Source organism: Melozone crissalis, unplaced genomic scaffold (assembly GCF_028551555.1).
Source record: "Melozone crissalis strain CALT ecotype California unplaced genomic scaffold, PUWL_Pcris_2 ptg000004l_1, whole genome shotgun sequence".
NCBI classification, from domain to species: domain Eukaryota; kingdom Metazoa; phylum Chordata; class Aves; order Passeriformes; family Passerellidae; genus Melozone; species Melozone crissalis.
The window spans coordinates 36,794,496-36,816,995 of NW_026535782.1; the positions used below are offsets into that span (position 1 = coordinate 36,794,496).

A 22,500-nucleotide genomic window follows, 5' to 3' on the forward strand; every position below is an offset into this window, starting at 1 on the left:
TGAGCGCTTGAGGGTGTGACGCAGCTAATGTCTCCACGCACTACTCCCAGCAGTGAGTTAAAACCTCCCCAAACTACAGTGCTGCCCCACTGAAACCATTCATGCCACCCAAAATGCTGGCCAGCCTCTTGCAGGCGGCAAGGAGGCGACCATTGTTTCCTGCCCAGTGAGAGGCAAGGCACCAGCTTGCTGCTGTTGCTATCAGGGATCACAGCCTCCTGCCTCTGAATCCACTCCTTCCATAGAAAGCAGCTGATATGCTTTAGCTGATGAAGGCTTCCCTTTTATTCGACCAGGATCCACAGATCCTGGAAATAATGACCACAGTGCTGCCAGCTGGCTGCCCGCAGGCTTTGCCTACCAGCTGCTGCCTCCATCAGCCCCACCACTGCTGGCACTGCTCCTGGCTGGGACCTGGCTTTTCTCCAGGGCTGCCTGAACCCAGCCAGAGGAAGCTCTGTGTCAGCCTGGAAGGAGATTTAGCCTTGTTTTGGAGCTGGACGGCGGCAGCACGCTTTTGTGTGCCCTGCCAGCCTGCCAAGCACAGTTGCCACCAGCATGTTGGGGACAGCCCAGCTGGGCCGTGCTGGAGCTGGGCTTGCATGCTGGCAAACAATCAGAGCTGCAGTTCTGCACTGCCCTCCTGAAAACACTCCCTCCCTCCCAAAGGTGTCCGAGCATCCTCTGCCAGAAAGACACAGGTAAGGGAGAAGGTTAACTGGGAGAGGTGGTCAGAGGGCAAGGCTGGTGAGCATGCTCCTTGTGCAGAAGTGTTGAGTCCAATGACATCTATTAATAAACAGTAACACACTTCAAAAGAGGTCTTTTCTCCCCTCTCTTTCAGAGATAGACTGAGTTTTTTCTTCTTTCCTAAAATAAAAATATACACCAGATATCAATAGAAACCCAAGTGAACCCCAAATACAAGTCTTGCACCTCAACCCAAGGCTTGTTATTTACCCAAATTTAGATCAATGCCATTCTGATCACATTTACTTGCTAGTGGTTTTGTGAACACAAGATGCTTTCAGATATGGAGAGAAAATTCCTTGGGAAAAATCCAATCTGAAGACATTGATTTCCTTTTAATGAACATGACAGAAAATACTGGGTCAAGAACTTTCAGTAAAAACTAGAATTTTGGGTTTCTTGATATTACATAAATTGCATCTCAGAGAATTGTTTGTTTGTCCTAATTCAGATGAGAACAGGGGAGAAACTATATAAATGGGAACAATTTATGCTAGATGGAGCTGCATACTTTCCTCTCAGGTTTTCAGTTTTCCTTGTTTATCTATCCCTGTTTAATGCATGTGACTGATGTTTGTGGTTCTAGTAAAGACAATCATAGCAAGGAAATCAATAACCCTGAGTGCCTCTGCACTGACAGAGTTAAATCTTGTCTGTGTGGAATTCAGGGGGAGTTGTGCTGCTGATTTCAATGGAGCCAGTATTCCTGCTCAGACCCTAAAATGCTACAAACATTTCTTTTTATGGCTACATGAAAACAGTGATGCTAAACATGAACTCTATCTGTAATTCCCAAGGGGTGCAGGCTCCCAGCTGCTCCCCCCTGGCTGTCCTGTGCTGCTCTGGCTGGGCCCAGCAGCCCTGGCCTGAGGAGCTACACTGTGCCCTGCAGCCCTGTAACAGAGTGAGCCTGGTGTCAGTGCTGCCAGCACAGTAAACATCCCCATGCCTCCATCCCAGACCCCAGCAGCCCTGGTGTAATGAAATACTAACTGGTCATTATAATATGTAGGGCGTCATACAGACAGCAATTTTCTGCTCTGACACAGCAGACTCAGCTGGGATTCTACAAGCCCTCAGACACTGTGTAATAAGGATAAGGATCCCAGCAAGATTTTCCTGCTCAATCATTAACACCACTAATTTATCCCAGCTGGTCTCAGGAGTCTGCACATCACTGGGGCCACAGTGCTCTTACACAGCTATCATGGGTCTACACCCCTGTGCTTTCCAGCAGCCCAACCACAAATCCACACACAGGCAGTGCCAGATTTCCTGCTTTTACCTCTTCTAGGGCTTTTCCATGCAATTGCCCCATCAATAGGATGGGCACAGGGTTTCAGCATCCTCTTTGCTAATGAACCATGGTTTGCACAGCAGACTTGACCAGGTTTTCACACCTCTGGTTCTTCTGGCAACTCCCAGCTACAGCAATCTCCTCAACCAAAATATAATTCAGTTTTTAGCAGTGTAGAGGAAGTGTGTAGGAAAAATGGAAAAGAACACTTTGTCAACATGTGTGTGCATTTGATGATGTGGTTTTACAAGCCCATTGTCTCCCTAGGGCCACTGTCCAGCCAGGACTCTGTTGGGCAGTGGTCCCCAGACACTCTGCAGGCAGCAAGCCTCAACAGTAAGCACCCCAGGGTGACCAGGCTTCTGTCTTTCCCACTCAAGTCTCCATCTCTGTGTACAAGGCCTTCTATCAAAACATCAAAACCTGGCATCTCAACATTAGGCAGACAATGTGACTTATGCAGTATGATAGCCCCACCTATGATAGCAAAGTGAGGGAGGCCCTGATCTTTACACCAGTAGCTCTGAAATGTATGCACTAATTAAAATATTATATTTTGTAAAACAAGTCAGAAGTAATACATTGAAGCACCCCAGCATTTCTGTGCTTTACATCCATATTATATCCTATCAGAAAGATGTTTTTGTTCCCAGTGTTGCTGGCTCACCAAAAATCTTATGATATTTGGGATTCTTCTTAAATACAGTCCCAGGAACTGAATCTTTATCTCAGCTTCCACTTAAAATTAAGTATCTAGCAACAACTCGTGTCACAAACCAGGAGGCAAATAGAACTGCTAAGAAACAAAATATCTAGTCCTTGGGGTAATGTTCCTTCTGTGAGATGTGGAATGATGCAGTTGGATCCCATGTGCTATAAAAGCAACCTTTGCATGAAGCAACATCAATTGAGGAGTGATTTAGAAGATGCACAGAGATTTTTTGGCATGGTGGTAGTCTCTCTACATAGCCAAATAGGAGCTGAAGTCTATGGCCTCTGAGTGAGGAATGTCACTGCTGTGCCTCAAGAGGGTTGGGTTCACCTGACCCCCTTAGTGCCATGCATGCTGGTGGCAGGAGGGAGCCCACTCCAATCCCAAGGGAAGCCCACTCACTCTCAAAGGAAGGCCACTCCAATCCCAAGGGAAGCCCACTCACTCTCAAAGGAAGGTCACTCCACTCTCAGAGGAAGGCCACTCCAATCCCAAGGGAAGCCCACTCTACTCCAAGGGAGCAGGAGTGGCTAAGCTGTCCCACAGTACCTTGCACATGCCATGGAGTAAAAATACTTTGCTCTTCAGCCAGACCATTGCAGCTGTCTGCAGTTTGGTCACATCATTACATGGACAGCCTCTAATAAATTTCCACAGGGTTTCAATTTCCTCATGGGCTGTCATGAGCAATTCTTGCTCTGTTGATTATTTCACAAGTTCTAGTGGCAGAAGAAGCCTGAGCTCCTCCTGCAGCAATGTAGCCCTGAATATAAATAAAGCAGCAGCCATGGACGTGGTGCACTCAAGTAACCACTTGCACCACAATGACCTTGATATATAAATACATAAAGTCCCTTTGCAAGAAGTACCCTAATATGTTTATGTGTGAGAGGCAATAAAAGGACATATTTATATGTATCTCCACAGTGGGAAGGAAAATGCAAATGAATGATTTTGACAGCAGCAAAATAAACTGCGAAGTCAAAGTTGCCTGAGGAAGTCAACAAAACCAATGAGAGACTTGCCAGGAGCAAAGGTTTCTCAATGAGTCATGGGCCCACCTCCACTGAATGCAGCTGCAAGGGCCTGGACTTTTGTCAAGATGCAAGTGTCCAGAGCAATGGAATGGGACCCTGTGGGATACAAATGCCAGGGACATTGAAGAGATGTGGGTGATCCACAAAAGTTTCTTCCTCGTAGACCTTGAGAAACAGGCACAGTTACAGAGGCTTGCGCAGAGTCTTGCAGCTGCTGTGCATATGCCTTTCCCTGGGTCCCTGCACCTGGCCAAAGGTGCCATGCTCCAACCTCCAACTGAGAGCCTGCCCTCAGCCAGGAATGGATAAAGAATGGATAGAAGACAAATGGATAGAAGACTCAAAAAGCATATACACACGGGAACAAGCCAACAAACAGGAATATGGCAAAAATAAAAGCAATAAACAAATATTAAAAACATAACCACATTTTTACTCTGTTTTAAGTGAAAACCATGGTGGTAACATTGCATGAAGTGATGTGTGGTTTCTTTCCAAAAGAGACTGATGAACTCTACCCTGTATTGTCTGACCTGAATGCATGAAAATATGTCTATAATTACAACAATGACCATCCATATTGGTGATTCATGTAATTAGCTCAGGGGCATTAGATCAGTTCAGTACTGGCTTATTTGATTTTTGCTGGTAGATGTATCCCTTTCAATGCATTTTACAGCAACAAATGGAAAAAAATTATGAATAAAAAGAATGCAAAGTTTGTTGTCTTATCCAGATATACAGCAAAAGAAATGAGGGATGTGCACCACTTTACAAAAGGGTGTATGATGTCCACGTAAGTGTTTAACAGAAAAGTTAAGGTGTGCACTAGGAGTCTGCAGTGACTCTTGGTATGCAGGCACTAAATAAATGTGTTTAATTGGTCTGTATTCTGGGGCCCTGTGGAATCTCCATGTCACTAGAAGTGGTCTGATTTATTTAGTGCCTGGACAAGGTTCTGAAAATGTAGGCAGTAAATGCAGTGGTGGAGCTCTGCCAGCACATCAGGACCTCAGCCCTTTGCCTCCCGAAAAATTTCCCTCAAGCACAACAAGAACTGAGGTTAGGCACTACTTGCCTGGTGCTGGGGCTGAGGTGAAAGTGAGCCCTTATCTCTGACATCCTGGCCCTGGGATTCCCAGCTGTGTGCCCAGCATTGCCTCACATCTGCTTGTGCTCGCAGGCCTTGGCTTTCACTTCAAATGATGGCACAAGCTGAGGTAGTCCATGCTCTATCCACTCATGGTACATCTCTGCCATCCCCCAGCCACTGCTTGCCTGCACCTCCAGCCAGCCCAGCCATCCAACAGCCCAGGAACTCTCCTGAAGGCACTGCCCAAAGGTGGCAACTGCTTTCAGCCTTGGCTGCTCTTGTTCAGAGAAGCTCAGTAGGGAAATTGTATTGTGGCACTCTCCTGCTCACTAGATGTAAAAGTTATAAGTAGTCAATTCTCTTGGTAAACATTATGGAAAGATCCCAGGGAGCAATTTCATTTGTAGAAATGGGTAACTAAAAATATTATAATGATGCAATATGTGTGCCAACTGTCAATCTGCCACACTGTCTGCTTTCAACTTCCACCCAAGAAATGTACTAGAAGCAATAAGTTCATCATAACCACAGAGGCCTGACTGATGGAGCTGGATGTAAATTTAGCTGCAGAAACACAATGCCAGTGAAGTGCTCCCCCTTCAAAGAGAGCGTTCTCACACCTCTTTCCCACACCCCTGCTCAGTGACCTTCGTGCTGCAGAGGAACCTTGGAGCTAAGACTGTTCTGTGCTTGTTCCCCTGTGCCTTCCCAGGAAAGAGTAATTAAACTTCCCACACCATAACACGTGCAGGGAAGACTGATGTGAGACTGTCTCACTGCTCATATGAGGATGGCTTGACTTTGAAGGTTTGCTGTGCCATGCAGCAAGACACAAGCTGCAGCAATGAATCTGATTTGGTACCTTTGGGGAACATGGACAGTTCTACTTGCCCTGACACCTTTGAGGATCTTTTTTTTTTTTTACCGTGAGAAGCCTCAGACACAGGAGCTGCCTGGTTTACCAGGGCTCCCTCAGCAGGAGCAGCTCAGGCACACCTGCTGTCAGATGCACAGTTTAAACACCAGAGCTAGTGCAGGCAACAGCCAGCAGATTCTCTGCCTTCCTACACCTTCTGAGAGACACATACTCTGAAGGCAGCTGCTTCTGTCTCCCACTTTCAGTATTGAGGGTGCAGCTCTATGCTAGCATTTACCCTGCTGGTCAGTATTTTAATTTCTGGGATTTTCTGCATCAGTGTGGTCATAGTCTGCCAGGCTCTCCTTGGCTCTTCCTGGAGGGCACAGCTGTGTCTGCAGAGGAATATTTTGCTACAGAAATGGGCCCTGTGCCATTGCACTGCCTGTGTATCTGTGTCCCTGACCATCAGTCCACTCTAAAAACCTCTGAAACCACTATCTAACTTCAACCACGTTTTGGAGATACACTTTAAATCTTAAGCTCTTGAAAGCTTTAAGTAAACAAGCCTGTTGGATTAGTACCCCTGTGAAGAAGGTTGATAGGACCACAATGCTAGTACCTCCTACTGACAAAACAGATTTATTTCATATATTACCACACTGAGCAACAAGATTTTAGGAGAGAAACCAATGTGCATCTCTGTGCTATGTTCATTGCAATGACTCTAGGCTAAAAAAGGACACACTAGCTTTTGGCAGATGCTGCAAATAAATCACATGGCATGGAAAGTTCATCAGCCTAAGCTGGGCAGGTATTATCCACCAGCTCCTCTAAAACACTTCTTTGTTTTTCTGCCTGTCAGACCAGGTGGACTGCAGGAAAGAAGAGCCTCTTTTGCTTGTGGAGAGGTCAGACTGTCCCCATGGTGTGCACTTCAGCATCACCTGGATGAGGTGAAACAGCAACAGAAATTGGAAAACCTGCCTTGCCACTGCAGAGAGGAGACCATCAAAGACACTAAAATCACAGTGAGCACTGGAATCTTGCAGGCCACAGTCTTTGGCACTTGATCAACATCCCCAGGCAACCATGACAGTAAGCCACTGTGTAGCACCACCAGCAGTCCCTGAGCTCCTTGAGATGCTGGAGAAATGGCAGCAGCCTTAACAAGGCTCCTTCATATAATCTGACATAAGACAGCATTAGGCCCATGCCTCCAGTCCTTCTGCAGTCTTTTATAGCACATAAATCAAGGCAAATAATCCCTTGCGTTACAATCCAAAATTTATGCAATCTTACAAAGATTTCAGGACAAAAATACAACTATTTCAAATAATCATCCCTCCCAAATTAATTTATACCAAGGTAACTTTTGTCTTTTGGGAATCTCAAAGTATTCAGCCATTCTTAAAAGTGAGAAACTGTCCAGGAAGAGTTCCAACTCTCATGCAGCAGCTGACCAGTGAGGGGCTGGAAAAGGCACAAGGAGAGCTAGGGAAGACCCTTGAGATTTCTCCAGGATCCTTGAAATCTTTGGCAATAATCAGCCAGATGAGAGCCATCTTCCCAGCTGTTCTTCAACATTCAACTACACAATTTCATTAGATGAAAATGAAACACTGCTAGGTCATTCCTGTCCTCATGCAGTCAATGATCACAAAAGTAATGTTCTTATCAGGAAAATCTCACTACAGCTCAATCCTCTTGGATTTCTTCATCTCTGGTTAATAGTGCTTCTCCAATAATTCATCATTTATTCCACAATGGCTCCATTTTGCTTAAGCACTACTTTTGCTCATCAAAACTCAGTTTCTTGGCTCACAAAACCCTCCAGATGCATGATCTCATTGGCTATGGGCTATCAAGGAAAACAATTATTGCCTTTTTCTCATCTCTAGAATCACTGTTTCTAAAGTAAAGGCTGTGCTAGCCCAGTCAGGAAAATGAACCAGCACATTTCAGCTGATGGTATGAAGTCCTTTGACTCATCAGCAAGAAAGATGGTATTTAAATACTCATCCCTCCAGCAATTCCCCTCCTTCCCCCATCCCCATAAAAAATTTATGTTTTCAGCCTTGGCTGGCCAGCAGTACCTGTTGTGTTGATGGAGGACCAAAAAAAACCTGGAGCTACCTCCAAAGAGCCAGACAAAGGACTGGACTTGCTTCTTCATTGGCAGGGCTGTAAGAAAAGCTGGCTCACTCCCCAGAGCTGCAGAATAACCTCTTTAAGGGCTTCTGAGCACAACACACCACTGCAAAAGCCTGAAAGGCAGCAGGTTAGTGTGTCAGTAACTGCAATGGTACTGAGGATCAAGGGGATTTTCTTTTAGCCTAAGAGTAACACAATTCCATGAATATTTTTCAACTGCTCTTGTTTATAATGAAAAGGCTTTGTGTCGATAGGACTGTCTGCTTGAACTACCATGAGATACACTAAATTCTAGGAAAAAGAACACTTGTTGGAATTATATGTAACTGCACACTGCCAAAAAGGTCACAAGGAGCAGCAGCCCTCTTTCAACCCATAGTTATAGATTTTGATTACTGGAATGAGGGATGCTGCAGAGAGACTGGTGGTAAACAACTCACAGCATATACATCAAGTAAACTGGGTTCTGGACATTTAACTTCTTTTCTTCCTGTAAAATGTTATCCATGGAGAATTTGAGAACTTCACCATTTGTGTAGGATTTTGAATGTTGTTAGAGTGGGTATCTGACGCTGACACCCACTGTTGCATGGCAATTAATCTCAAATGAGCTTTTGATCCAAAACTTCTGAGACATGTCAATACACTGCTTTAGGTTACACGCTTCCCATGTAACCAGCTGCATCCAGGAATCCCAATGAGAAACATGGCAGTCCTACTCTCTAGCCGGAGAACTGGGAGCTGAATAAGTGAGCTAGCCTTCTCTTCATGCCAAAAAGGAGCTGTGAAATGAAGCAGTGGGGTGCAGTGCCTGAAGAGAGGCTCCGGAGGCACCGTTAAAATCCCGTGGCACTTTTCTCAGAGGAAGCAATAGTCCCGCTAGCAAGGCCAGATGCCAATTTAGAGAATTAAATTCTGCCTACCCAAACTCCCCTTGTTTCATGTGGGTACAGTGCTCTTCACATCCTACATAAGAAGTTTGGAAAGGGTCTCCTGGAGCCCTGGGACCCATTCCCTCCTGCTGTTGGCAGCCTACAATATCCCCCCTTTCACAGACTGGCCAAACTCCCTCCAAAGAATAATTTGTTTTAGCCATAATTGGAGGTTGATCCAGAAGCAGTTGTTAGAAACTTGCTGCTCCAAATGGGGGACTGTGATATGCACTGTTAAACACTGGCTATGCTCCATCCCAGAGGTGGCTGCATTTCAAGAGCTGGCCAAGCAGAGGGCCAACCTCTAAGTGCCAGAGCACTGGGAAATCCAGGAAGGAAAGGAGACGATCCTATGGGCTACTTGTAATGAGAGAAATCATGCAGAGGATCATGGGGCAGGTTGGAGAAGCATCTTGCTCTTCACATGCCCTTGTCCTTCAGAGATGCTGAGCAGCCAGGAGGCCTCATAAGGAGACATGTCACTCCTCTAGAATGGCCTGTGGGAGAGTGGGAGGGATTGTCACAACTAGGTGAAAACTAAGCTAAAGTTTCTCCTTTTCCCCTGATTCACTTCTTCCTGCACCATTATTTAAAGACAAAATCTCCCATCCTCTACTGCTGGAAACTTGCACCAGCTTGGAAACCCCCCACAGTGCTTGGGAAGATGGGCTTCCCTGCAGGAAGGAAAGCTTGAGGACCAAACCAAGGGATGCACTTCACCAGCAAGGAGGCTGGTGTGAGATGGTGTCCTGCTAGTGTGCAGCTACTGCCAGCTGCCACAGCCTGAGATTTCTAGGCTCCTATATAATTTTATTGACTCCAGCCTAGCCTCATTTACTTCATCTCATTAACTAATCCCCTATGAATCATTATTCTTGTGCTTATGAAACAACAGTTCCCATGTCTTCCTAGATTTAGTGATACAATGCAAAGAGCTGGACAGGATTTGGCCACCCCCCAACCACGCCTAGCTGAACATGGAATTTTGCACATGGCATTTCTGAACAGAGCCCAACAATTTGTGGTTTTCCAATGATAGGATGATCAGGAAGACACTCTTAAAGAGGTATTTTTCCTACAAAGTGCACTTCTACAAAGTGTAGAGATGGGACTTGAAAACATATATCCCTAGCTATGTCCTCACACATCCTGAACCCTTCTGAATGCCTGCCAGGATTCCTCTTTCCTTCTCATCAGTTTGGGCCTCTGTTTTCTCTCTGTGCAGATGTCAGTGGCACAGGACAATTAAAACACGTTTGCAATCCTCTAATGGGTTGACATCCCAGGCTGTTTTGAGGTAACTCTTGCATATTTGCCCAGGTTCTTTGTAGAGTCTGCAAGTAACTGAACTCAAATCTCCTGTTACCCACAAGACCCTTGAAGGACCTCAGCACAATTAAAATGTAGCTTTGGTTAGGGACAACAATGATAAACTTGAAAGCCAAGCTTATCCGGGCCAAAAAGAGAAAAAAGCCCAACCAGGCTGAAGCTTCTACAACCCAAAAGCAGGACTCAAATATAAAAATTACTGACCATCTTTAACTCCTATTTGTTTCAGCAGCCAGTGTTACAATCACTCACTGTCATGGTCAGACTTCTGAGTAGAAATACACATTTTTACTTCTGCTCTACACAGCTAATTTCAGGTAAAACCAGTAGGACTGGTGTCCAAATCCTCAAGGAAGAGAGGCAGGCTGCATGCAGTAACAGAAAGGCAGAACATATGAAGGATTTTCCGCTAGGGAAGGCACGAGATCAATAAAATGCTCAGTAAGACACGCATCCCACAGCAAAACGGTGGTAATGTGATGTTTCAAAAGTTAAAAGCATGTTGGAATTTGTTGCTGGAATATAATCAAACTGCAAATATGCCTCTTCTATAAATAGCAAACAGCAACAATAGCTGAGGTCTCCAAGTGATTTATTAGCAGTATTCTAAATAGATGAACACTAAAATAAGTTACTAATTTACTAAAATCTTGTCAAGGAGACTCTGCTTCAGTAAGCCCTTTTATCCTGGAGCTTGTCTAAATGGGGACACTCAGGCGAGCTAATCTGAATTGACCACAGATGGGAATGTAAAGCGAATGAGATAATTGCATTGCAGAGTGGACAGTCACTCTCACTCACAGTTAAAGAATTAACATCTGCTAAGGGCCCCTTGAGCCCTTAGCCAAGGATAATTTTAAGATTAGTGTGTTGAAAAGGAAATATTAATAAAATCTAAACTATGGGAGGGAAGATAGCCTTTTTTGCATACTAGTAAAATTAGTATTCCTGTCTGAGCATGAAGCTGAAAGAGTTTATTTCTGCATCTTGTTTACTCAGATCAGATTATGTTTGGCTGGTGGATCCAGTTCTGATTTCCCTTGCAATAAATTGGCTGAAGGGTTACACCCTGAAAAACAACGAAAATACTCAGCACTTGTAGCATTTTTGTATGATTCAGGCTAAAACTCGGCCACAGCCTTTCTCTTAAAACACTGGTGATACAAGGCTAACATTTAGAGGTTTCTGCCTATGCTTAACAAACTGCTGTTGTGAAACAATTAATTCACTGTATTAAGCATAGGGGAAGTCTATAATGACCTCTCTGCATGCAGCTGATCCGATATTATTCCCTGACATGGGAATGTGTCCCCTTCACAATGTTGCACATCCAACTCCTCAAAGGGGCAGACGCTTGAAGCTTGCTGGAAACCCAGGCTGGCTGTACCAAGGTTGGATGCCAGGGCAGGAGGTGGGCACCCACCATCTGCCTCCTTTCCTGTTCCCTGCTGAGGAGAGGCTCACTTGGTTTGTTTTGCTTCTGTATACCTTCAGAGAAATCACTGACCCCTTTGCTGGTTGTTGAAACAGTGGTTCTTGCTTGCATGGGGTCAGACTGCAGCCAGGGTGCCCTGGCATGGGGCTCAGCTCAGCAGAGCCCCTGAGGTCTCTGGGCACATGCTGACCTGTGAACACAGGTTTACTTCCACCAAGAAAACTATTTAGACCAAACCCAGGGCATTTTAGTGCAGTGTTCCTGACATCGGTACAGCCTTCAACCTCTTTGCTTGGCAGTTCTGCCCAGATTTGTCCCTTCCTTATTAATCCCACCCCTGGCCTGTTGATCCTCCATCTCTTGCCTGCCTCAGGCTGGAGCCACATCCACATCAGAGATAACCAGGTCTGGTGGACTTGCAGCATTAGGGACAGGCAGCAAGGAAGAGCAGGGACCTACCAAGCCCCTGATGAGGTGATTCTACCCATCAATAGACCATCCAAGTTCCACACATGGTGTGTGACACAATTACCTCTCTGGTTCCCAGTGCTGAGGTGGCATCCAGAGGAGGTGACTGCAGCCTTCCAAAAGCATCGCTCTCCCAGAGCTCTCCAGCACCCCAGTGCCATCACTGTGTGGGCAAGCCCAGAGTCACACTGCTACAGAAGGATGAAAGGCATCTCCCAGAGCCATTTCAGCATTTCTGAGAGCTGGGTCTTTCAAATGAACCCAGAGACCTGGCAACTTGTTTTCTACACTATCATAAATCTCCTCAAGGTCAACATCATGGCAAATTCTGATGAGGGACGGTTTTTGTCATAAGAGTTGAAGTAGGCATCTGAGGAATGACTCATGATGATGAGGGCAGAATGCATAAAGTATGATCTTTCTTTTTAAGAGAAAGTGAGGCAGATACACCTTTGACCCAAATTAAGATGGGTGATACATTGAAAAAAGGCCCTAAGCCCCTGAGTACTGTGGGGTTCTGCACACTGCTCCCTTGAACTGGGGCTTGCAGGTACTGTAACAGTGAGCAGAAATGCAGGTGGATCAGCACTGCCTGTTCTTTAGAGGGCAAAACCAGAAACCACCAGCCCAACAAGCTGCTGTCTCTGTGCCAAACTCAGTGATATCTGGGGTGAGTCACCACCACCTGAGGCCTCACCTGAGCCAAACTACTCATCCAAGGGGATAGACAGCAGTGAGTGAACTGCCAGCACCATGCAGAGAGACCCCAACATCCTGCAAAATCCTGCAAGCCCTTAACGCAGTGCCCAGAAATGCACATGTGGTGTTGAAATGTTTTGAAGTGTGAGAAAGCAGCACACAGACAGTGTGACACATGGCTTGGATCACAGGTTACAGCTGTTACATCCCAGTTAAAAAAAAATCTAAAAAGTTAAAAAAGAAACCCAGTGGCCCTCACAGAATTTGTAGTTGTGCTTTAAAGAAGATGAGTAATACCCTTCAGAGTAAGGAGAAATACCCTTCAGACATGGACATTTTGGATGACTGCATATTTGAAACCACTGTTTCAAGTGAAATTACTGTTTCCATATGTCTGAAATCAGGTGCTACCAAAGTGGGAGTAAAGCACAACATAACTCCAAACAGAACACAAAATTCTGATGTTTCTTTAGGTCAGATACATGTTGCTATTGGCAGCTACTAGTAATTGCTGGAATGCAGCACACTGTAATAAATTAAATGTGATATTTGCTAAGCACGCAGGCTTGCCATCTGGAGAGCTGCTGGTATTACTTTGCAGGTAAAAAGTGGTGTTTAAGTGCAGGAAACTGAAGTGTACCATGTCAGCAAAATCTTCTAAGCTCCAGCCCCTTGGATGGAGTATTTGTTTAAAACTTGGAACAATTAAATGCTCTTGACTTTTATAGCTTCTTTGCAATAACACAGACTAAAGCCATGCCAAAAGAAGAGGTCCCACAGGAGCAAGCTCAGTATGTAGCCTCTCTTTGCAGCATGCTACTGCAGATGCACCAAAGAGCACCAAGTTACTTTCCTTCTTCAGACAGGCACTGGTTTCTATACACAAGACCTTGATTCTGCTGTCCCCAGATCGCACCAGCCCAGAGACCAGCTAGCCTGAGGTTGGGATTTGTGCAGGCTCTCTCCAGGCACAGCTCCCATCCTGTGTGCATGGACAGCACCATGCTGGTGTGCAGTGACCACAGTGAAAAGTGCACCAGGATGCTAGCAACAGGGGACCCAGTACCAGCGAGGCAAATACTGCCCTGTAAGATGCCCTGGGTTTCTTGTCCCTGAGTAAAACCCCCTGGAAAGCTAAAAAGGGAGCATGCAAATCATATACCCAAGAGAAGTCCCACTGACTGTCCTAAAAGCTGTGGATTTCTCCATGCCTTCCATCACAGGCTGGCATAACTTCATGATTCAGGTGGGACACAGAGGCTGGCACAAGTACTGAGGGCCTGAGAAATTCCCAGTGGTGAACATACATCCTTCCTTTTGTGGGTCTTACTTTGTAGTTAGCTCTGATTCAGAACCACAGAATTGTTTGGCTGGGAAAAGACCTTCAAAGATAATTGAGTCCAACACCCCTGCCATGGGTAGAGACATATTTCAGTAGATCAGGTCACTCAAAGCTCCATCCAACCTGGCCTTGAACACTTCCAGGGATGAGCCATTCTCAGCTTCTCTGAGCAACCTGTTTCAGTGCCTCATGACCCGCATAATCAAAAAATGTCTTATGTCCAATCTAAATCAATTTCAGTATAAAACTGTTGCCCCTTGTTCTATCAGAAAAGGCCATGCTGAAAAGTCTTTTCCCACCTTTCTCCTAAGCCCCTTCATATATTGCACTCTGAAAGGAAGCTTAGGCAGCTTTTTGGGGGCACAAGCAAAGGGTGGCAAGAAAAGAAAGGTAGCACTTTTCTCTCACCATTTGATTTAAAATGTAATGGAATAGTCACCCTGAATTTTGTCTGAAAGGTCTGGAGATCCTTGTTTCTCAGCTGATGAGGGCATGGAATAGCTTCTCCCAGAGCAAGACATTGGCTGCCTCCTGGGACACAGCTAACAGATGCACTTCAGTGAAAAAACAGTTCCCAGAGAGTGCAGAGAGTGACTTCCTAGTCAGAGCATGGCTACAGGTGACCACAAGTGACTGCAAAGGGGCCTGAACACATGATTTTTCTCAACATGAATGCTGGTCTCCAAGAATCAGGCTTTCACCGCAAAACCAGTTCTCAGCAGAAACTGCAGTGATATAAGAGATCTCCTGATTCACCAGTCAGATTTTATCCTTTCTCTGTGTTAAGCCACTAAGAGGGAAGAGGGAAATTGTAAATTTGATTAAGTTTTCAGGCAAGTTCATTAAATTAGGCCACTAGAGGGAGCAGAGTGCAGGGCTGGTGACCGGGATGCGTCCCCGCGAGTGGGAGGACACAGGAGGGCGATCCCACGGCCGCGGCTCCCAGGGGATCTCCCCAGCACCGGGGCACGGAATTGCACACTGGTAAGAGAATTATTGGTAGCGCCTACAAAAGCATCACTCGTTATCTGCTGTTTCTGATATTGAAAATCGTCCCACTTTCACGCATAATTTTCTTCTTAGCAAATCTGATGTTTTTCTTCCTTTTTTTTTCCAAGTTCTTTTCACATAAGTGTGCACAGGAAAAAAGACAAGGTATTAGTTTTTAAGTTACCTGGCTAACCTGGTTTATGGGAACCATACTTCGGTGCGAGGTGAGTAGATACTTTGACTGGTTACGTGCCTGCTTCTCAGTGAAGGCAGACACTATTAGAAGTCAATCTGGTGATTGTTAATTTTAAGATAGTTGCATTTTGGTGAGACTGATTTGCATCACCTCAAAACCACACGGCTGCAAGATCTGGAGAAAGCTGTCCAGAGTTACACTCCCTTTGGCACTCCTGAGGAACCACGCGCCCAGGTCGCACTTGTGTAGCGGGGTTCGCCAAGGAAAGGAAAGGAATTGGTTTGAAAAGAGAGGGACTGCGAACACAGCAAAGCAAGAGGAAGGGTGGTGCCCGCATCACCTAGGAGTGAATTACGTTAATTCACCTTGTGAAATGACAAGAGATGCTGGTGAAATATAGTGAAATATGAAGCGTAAACACGGGTGCAGAGATTGCAGGGAGAAAGGGGGCTGGAGCAGGGGCTCTCCCGTCCCAGCCCACGCACACTTACCTCTCCTCCAGTGCAGGGGAAGGGGCTCGAATATCTGGAAGTGCAAATGGCTCCTCTCTGCCTCACGTCATCCTCCAGCCCGAAGGTGGCCGAGCAGTTAGCAGCAAAGTATTTGTAAGGCTTCCACGTCTCGCCGAAGTCCTGGGAGCGCTCCAGCACCATGGCAGCCGGCCTGGGCGACTTGAAGACCATGATCAGGTGAGTGAAGTAGAAGGCGGCCTCCAGGTCCAGGCGGATGGTCTCACGGAGGGCATCGTGGGCCGCCTGCCACCAGGTGCGGGGCAGGCGGAAAGGCGAGTCGGCCATGGCGGCGGGCGGGTGCGCCAGCCCGGCCTGGGCCCCGCTGCAGCGGCCGCACCGGGGCCGGCGGCAGCGCCGCTCCGAGTCCTCGCTGTAGCTGCAGAAGGGCTCGGCGTGGCGGCGGCCGCAGGACGTCTGGGTGCGCAGCGCCCGCCCGTGCGCCAGGTTGCCCATCCGAGGGTTGCAGGCCTTGTCGCAGGGACTGCTCGCCGCCGCCACGCCGCGCAGACCTGCGGAGGGGCAGAGAGAGAGCGGGGCTGCAGAGAGCAGGGCTGCAGGCGGCTCCTGAGCTGGAGCACCGCACCCCGTCAGAGCGGACACGTCCCGCTAGCGGGATGCTGCCCCCGCCGACACCGACACCGTGTGCCGCTGGTACCCACCGAGCCCGGGCGGGGCTGTGGGAGTGTGTCACTGCTGCTCAGCTCTCCCCTCTGTGGAGCTCAGTGTGCCTAAAAAAGGTTAAAAGCCACCCCAAAACCTTTCAGGGTTTCCCCGAACTTGGGAAGATGCCTGCCTATCAAGAGATGCAGAGCAGGCAGCAGACGGGGCGAGAGATGAGTACGCCCTGCCCTCCCGGCCCCGGGCACCAGAGCAGGGCTGAGGCTTCAGGGCCAGGCCACCCTTGTCTCGAGGCCTCCAAAGGGATCCAGGTGGCCCTGGGGAAGTGGAGAAGAGCAGAGGAAAGGCAAGCTGCATGCTGCCACCAGGCCAGGAGACTGCCTGCACTGCTGCAACCCAGCCCACTGTGCAGCACATCAGGGGTCGGGCTGTGAGAGCCCACAAGAATATCACCTGCCAGCAAGGGCCTCAAGCCTTCACCCCCTTTCCCACCATTCCGTCCCCACCCCAAGTTTTCCCACCATCAGAAACTGCTGCCGACACCAGTGTTTAATTGTAGCATGGCATAAGTTGGGAAAGGCTGTTGCTGGTGAGTGTAAATGGAAGAAAAAAAAGTTTTGGTTGAAATTATGCTGGCAAGCTGCCACACAGCTGAGGCTCTGTGGTTTTTGTTCAAGCTTTTCTGGAAGTCCTGTCAATTTTAAAATCCACAGTTATAGAGTCAAAGAAGAATAAAATCACCATGAAACCTATGTAACTCTCACATATAATCAATGTAACTCTTGGTGCAGCAATGCTTGATTAGGGGCTCTCCAACATTTTGTTAATTACTTTCAGAGTAGGTCAAAGCCGTATTTGGGGAATTGTTTAATATAAAAAAAATAATCTGTTGACTTGGATGTGTGGAGGTCAAAGCATCTGAGGTGCATAATGTCTTCTTTATCACCAGGCCAGTCATACACAGTCAGCTTTGTGCACCAATTAATGTCTTCTTCTTGGCATTTTTGTTATATCTGAAGGTCATTTCAGTTTAGCATCCAATAAATCCTTTATCTGGGGTTTATTCAGCTTTTGCCTACAGTGTCATAGCTGCAATTAAGCTATGTTATGCACTAGCAGTGCTAAGCCTTCCAAGACTGACAGAATCCCCCATTTCTCCCACTCTTCAAGAAGCACTCTGGATAAAAACCATTTTTACCACAAAAGTTCTATACGGGTTTTCTATAGCATTTCCTCAGAACAGCTGTGGAGCGCTGCTTGCTGTGCACCCAGTACAAGGCACTTCCGAAGCCAGTCTCTGGATTTCCCTGGGTGAGCAGTCTTGGGAAATTTTTAGCGAATAAGAAATGCTCAGTCAAGTTAGCTTCCTACAGTATGCTGGTAAAGCTGTGTTGGAGATGACCTACAGTAACTGTGCAGGACACATTTGCTCCAGAGAAGTAAACAAATAGAACTGTAAGGTCAATGTAATATCACCTACAACTCCTGAACATCCTTTTCAAAGCATTGTATAAACATTAACTAACCCACGTAGCTCTCCTGAGGGGTAGGTAAGTTAAGTGCTATTATCATATTATCAGTTAGGCCAGCCAGTAGTTGGCCTAATTTGTGTCTTTGGCTGCTTTCCTGGATTCTTTGGCTTACGTGTAACACAGAGCAGTTGGCCGCTACACAAATAGATGAACATTTACTGCGGTTCCCTCACTTGTGGGATTGCAAAGCAGATTTGGGAAGTGTAGGAAGAGCAGGGCTCAGTCAGCCTCATCAGACAGGTTGAGATTACTGTTTGTGTTCATCAGGTCCTTTTGTTTGTAGCACACCAGGCTGCTGCCTCCAGGAATGCAGTGGAGGAGGACCTGGTCAATGGGAGGTTTCCCCGCGACTGCAGTTGGTGTTAGGGCTGTCATAGATGGCCCCAGGGCAGGGACAAGGCTCAGCCTGAGCCCGGCTGGGAGGGGTTGGCTACAAAATCCCATGTCAGACCCCGGGAGCTGAGAGTATTTGATTGCTCCCAGCTCGGGGTATGCTGCAGCCCTGGTCATCCACGGTCACTGACTGCAGTTGTCTTCGGGCCAGGCATTGAGGGTCCCTTCCTCAGCCGGGATGAGATCTGGGGCAAGGGACCTTGGCTTCAGCAGGGTTTGAGAAATGATGCTGGCACATAGTCGTGGGTCCCAGGGGCAGAAAGGGGGGAGAGGAAACCCCCTTTGAAAGGGTGTTTGTTTTCACTTGAATTGGAAAAGAGTTGCATGACCGATGCAGAGCACTTCGTGTTATGAAAAGTGACAGCTTTCTAGTGTAACACTGGCTGCCACAGGGATTCAGTAAAAGGACAAACTGAGAGCAGAGGTTTCTATGCTGGCAGTCACAAATTCACAACTGGTCTGCCACAGCACTGGAAAAGGTGCTTTTCCCTATTGCACTTAATGCATCTGCCCAACTAAATCTTCCCATTCTATCTACTGTACATGCCACCGGACTGGGATCTTCAGTGATGAGTAAGAGCATGCAGCAAGTACCATGACTCACCTGGGAAAACATCCATGGAAAATCATATGCTTCCTGCTTAAGCATTTTAGCAACACATGCCTTGTGATGTTTCGTTTATATCTTGTGCCTCATTAAATGTTTGTTTCCCATCAGAGTTTTTTTCTTCTTTTTAAAAAAGAAATTTGGCACTCGGCTTGCACCCGGCCGAGGAAGCGTTACACAAACTGTTTATGCCCGAGTGTGTGTGCTGCGGGACCCCGCTGCGGGCAGCTCTGAGCGCGAAGTGTTTACGCTGCGGGAAGGGGCTTTGGAAACCCTGTCCGCGCTCCTCCGCACCCCGACGGCTCGGGGCACCGCCGCCCAAAGCGCCTGCGGAGCCCGCAGCGCCCCGCCGCTGCCACCCGCAGCGCTCCGCAGCCGCTCCGCGGCATCCCCCGAAGCCCCGGCCCGAGCCCACCCGGCCCCGCCGGCGGCTCCGCGGGCAGGGGCGGCTCCGCGGGCAGGGGCGGCCCCGCGCAGCACAGCGCGGTACGGCCGGACCCCTCTTTGTCTGCGGCGCGGGGCGCGGGGGGGACGCGCATCCCGGCCCCTGCCCTTCCACAGCCACCCGCGCACGCCGCGCACCGACACGCACCGCATGTGCGGACACGCGCGCACCCGGCCTGCGCGCACACATATGCATACGCGTGTATGTGCGCGTGTGCGGACACGTGCGGACAGAGACCGCACTGTGAGCACGGTGCGCGCACGCCCGTGCGGTTCCCCGTGCGTGCGCACACCCGCGCACACGGGCGCGGACGCTCCAGCACACGCGCGTTCCCGCACACGCACACGCGGCGCGCATCTACCTCGCACGCCCGCGGAGGACGGAGAGCGCCGAGCGCGGCCGGTCACGACCCACCTGCAGCGGCGGCGGCGGCGCCCAGCAGCAGCAGCAGCGCCAGCCGCATCCCGCGCCCCATGGCCGAGCGCCCCGTGGCCGCCCGCCCTGCGCGCCCCGCCGCCCCGCGGCGCGACCGGCCCCGCGCGGCATCAGCGCCCCGCGCGGCACCGCCGCCCGCCCGCCGCGCACCGCGCCGCCCCGCGCCGCCCGCCGCCCGCCGCGCAGCGCCCGCGCACCGCCCCGGCCCCGCCCCGCAGCCCGGCCCTCCCGCCCGCCCGCCGGGGCCGCCCGCCGCGGGGGGCTGTTGCCGGTGCGCGGCCGGGCGTGGTACTGCAGCGGAGAGCGCCCGTCCGCACGCACACGCACACCCCCGCCCGTCCCGCAGCACCGGCGGCCCGGGGCGGGCGGGCTGGTGCCCGCAGGCAGAGAGGGATCCGCGATCCCCCGGGACAGCGGGCTACCCCTCGCCAGTGCCCGGAGGCTTCGGCTTCCGAGCCCGGGCGCGCTGTCGAGGCACAGAGGGTGGAAGTGAAGCTGCAGAAGGCAGCCTTCCTCCGGCCCGGCTCGGTTTCTAACGAGGGACTTAATTTACCACAAGTAACCCTGCGCAGCTCAACTTTGAAGGCGTTACTTGTTTAATCGGCTTTTCTGGTAACTGAGCCATGGAACCATGTGAACGTGAGAGGTTTTCCCTTCTTTCCTGGGAATTGGCAATCTCTGGCTTAGCTCCCATATGGTTTGATGGGTTCGATAGCACCGGTCACCACAATGCAACAGCAGTTTTGGGCTCTGTAAGTAGGAAAAGGCACAGTTACATCCACTGCTCCCTACTAGACCATTACCTTTTTAGGTCTCAGCGAAGGACTATTAAGAGAGCAAGGGTGGAGCACTTCTGAGCAGTCATTTTTTTTTACTCACCTGAATCTAATCTGGGAGGTGAGCATGTTGCAAGAGCTACAAAATGCTACAAATATGTCATTCTCTGCACGTTGAACTTGGACAACTTAAGAACAATTCCGTTTTAAAAATCAGCATAACAGTGTCTTAAGACTACCACAGTGCCTCCTGTAATGCATTTCAAACACACATTTTGAGCTGCTAGGATTATGTCATCACCTAAATGCTCACTGAAAAGTATTTAGTGCACAATCATCTGACTGGACAGTGTTATCTCTATGTCTTTACCTTAAAAGGTAGAGGAAGGTTGATCTTTGCCATCTTTCAGTTACATGCCACAGGGAAGCATTTTGCTTGCCTTGCCACTGTCATTTTCTCTACCCCCCAGGTGAGAGCATCTAGACAGGGACTTCTAGTCCCCAGGCACCTGTTGAGTCCCCATGGCTACTTGTGAGCTGCTCAGGGGCTTTTCCTGCAGCCTGACTGTCATGGTGTGGGACGTTCCCACACATCTGAGCCTCCTTATAGCAGTGACCACAGAGGTAAAGGATGTTCCAGGGGCTTTCTGCCTTGCATCTTCAAAACGGTGATGTACTGCCAAGGAACCACACAGGGTTTGTGCTGTTACAGACAGGTTGCAGCAGTCACATTCTGCAGGGCTGGGAAATGAAAAGTGCAAGCCACAGGTGGGGAATTTATCTCCATTGCAACTCATAACTCATAGCTCCTTCTACGTCGACAGTGCTGGGTGATAAGTCTGCTGCAGGGTGATAGGTCTGGGTGGAGCTGTGCAAGAGCTCACACTGCTGTGTCAACCCATTTGGCATCGGGAGCAGAGGTTGAGGTCCATAAGCAGCAGGAGTAGTTTTCTTGATAGAGCAGAAAAGACAAGACCTGACAGGAGCAGAGGAGGCTCTGGAGAAATCCCTGAAGCAGGAGGGAGGGAGATGATCTGGACTGAAAAACTGCAGAAGAAAAATTTTGAAGGAGGTGAATGGTGCTATCACAAGCTGGAGAGAGAGAGAGAGTGCAAACAGGCACAGGCTTCAATTGGAAGAGGGAAGAGCAGAGTCCAGTGAATGGAAATGAGGAGAGAGGTTACACAGTGGGTGTGTAACTGTGGGGATAGGAGAGGGAGTGTGTGCTCAGGACAAACTCACAGCATTGTCAGAAGCAGGAGGTTGGGTATTGCTGAAACAGATTAATGGAATAGAAAACTGGAGAGAATAAAGGACAATTTCCAGATAACCTCAGAGATGACATCCCAAAGTCATCTTAGGTATCCGTACATCTGAGAGCTTGATAGTGTGATCCCACTCCTTTGAGGTGCTGCCTGGCTCATGTGTCTCAGTCCTCTTAAGCCAAATAACTCAGCTGCACTTTCTTGCCTATCAGCTCTGCTCTTCCTAGAGGAATTTGTTTTACTTGTTGGAGGCCTCACAGTCTGCAGCTTGGGCCACAGGGAACTCATACCCTCCTGCATCCTTTCCTGGCTCCTGGAGGCTCCATGGGACCTGCAGCCATGAGTGCACCCAAGCCAGTGGCTCAGGGAATGCATCCTGGGGAGCTGTGCATCACCACAAACTGTGGTGCTGCTGTCTGCTGCTTCACAGGGCTGCTGGGACTTCACCAGAAGGTTAGAAGGGCTCAGAGGTGCTCCAGCACAGTTTTATTTCGTTTGTCGGTCAGAGTTGCCTCTTGAGTTGCCAGAGGAAAAACAAAAATCCCATATTTGCGAGGAGGCGAATGTACACCTCTCACCAAATTTCTTCAGGATCATAAGCTTTGGGGTTCAAAGTGTACCACTAGT

At 48.6% G+C, this 22,500-nt stretch overlaps 1 protein-coding gene across 2 annotated transcripts in view; it reads right to left on the bottom strand.

Annotated features, from left to right (window-relative positions):
- NTN4 (netrin 4) overlaps nt 1-19,848 on the bottom strand; it is a 47,760-nt gene extending 27,912 nt beyond the window's left edge. The window contains exons 1-2 of one of the 2 annotated variants that reach the window (XM_054272024.1): nt 19,812-19,848; nt 15,782-16,311 (exon numbers count right to left, since the gene is read on the bottom strand). In XM_054272024.1, the coding sequence (XP_054127999.1) occupies nt 15,782-16,255 (474 nt within the window). In that variant the 5' untranslated portion in view covers nt 16,256-16,311; nt 19,812-19,848. Of the gene's footprint in view, nt 1-15,781; nt 16,312-18,949; nt 19,284-19,811 lie in introns of those variants that run through there. The other variant, XM_054272031.1, reaches the window with a different exon arrangement.
- Nucleotides 19,849-22,500: the final 2,652 nt, after the last annotated feature.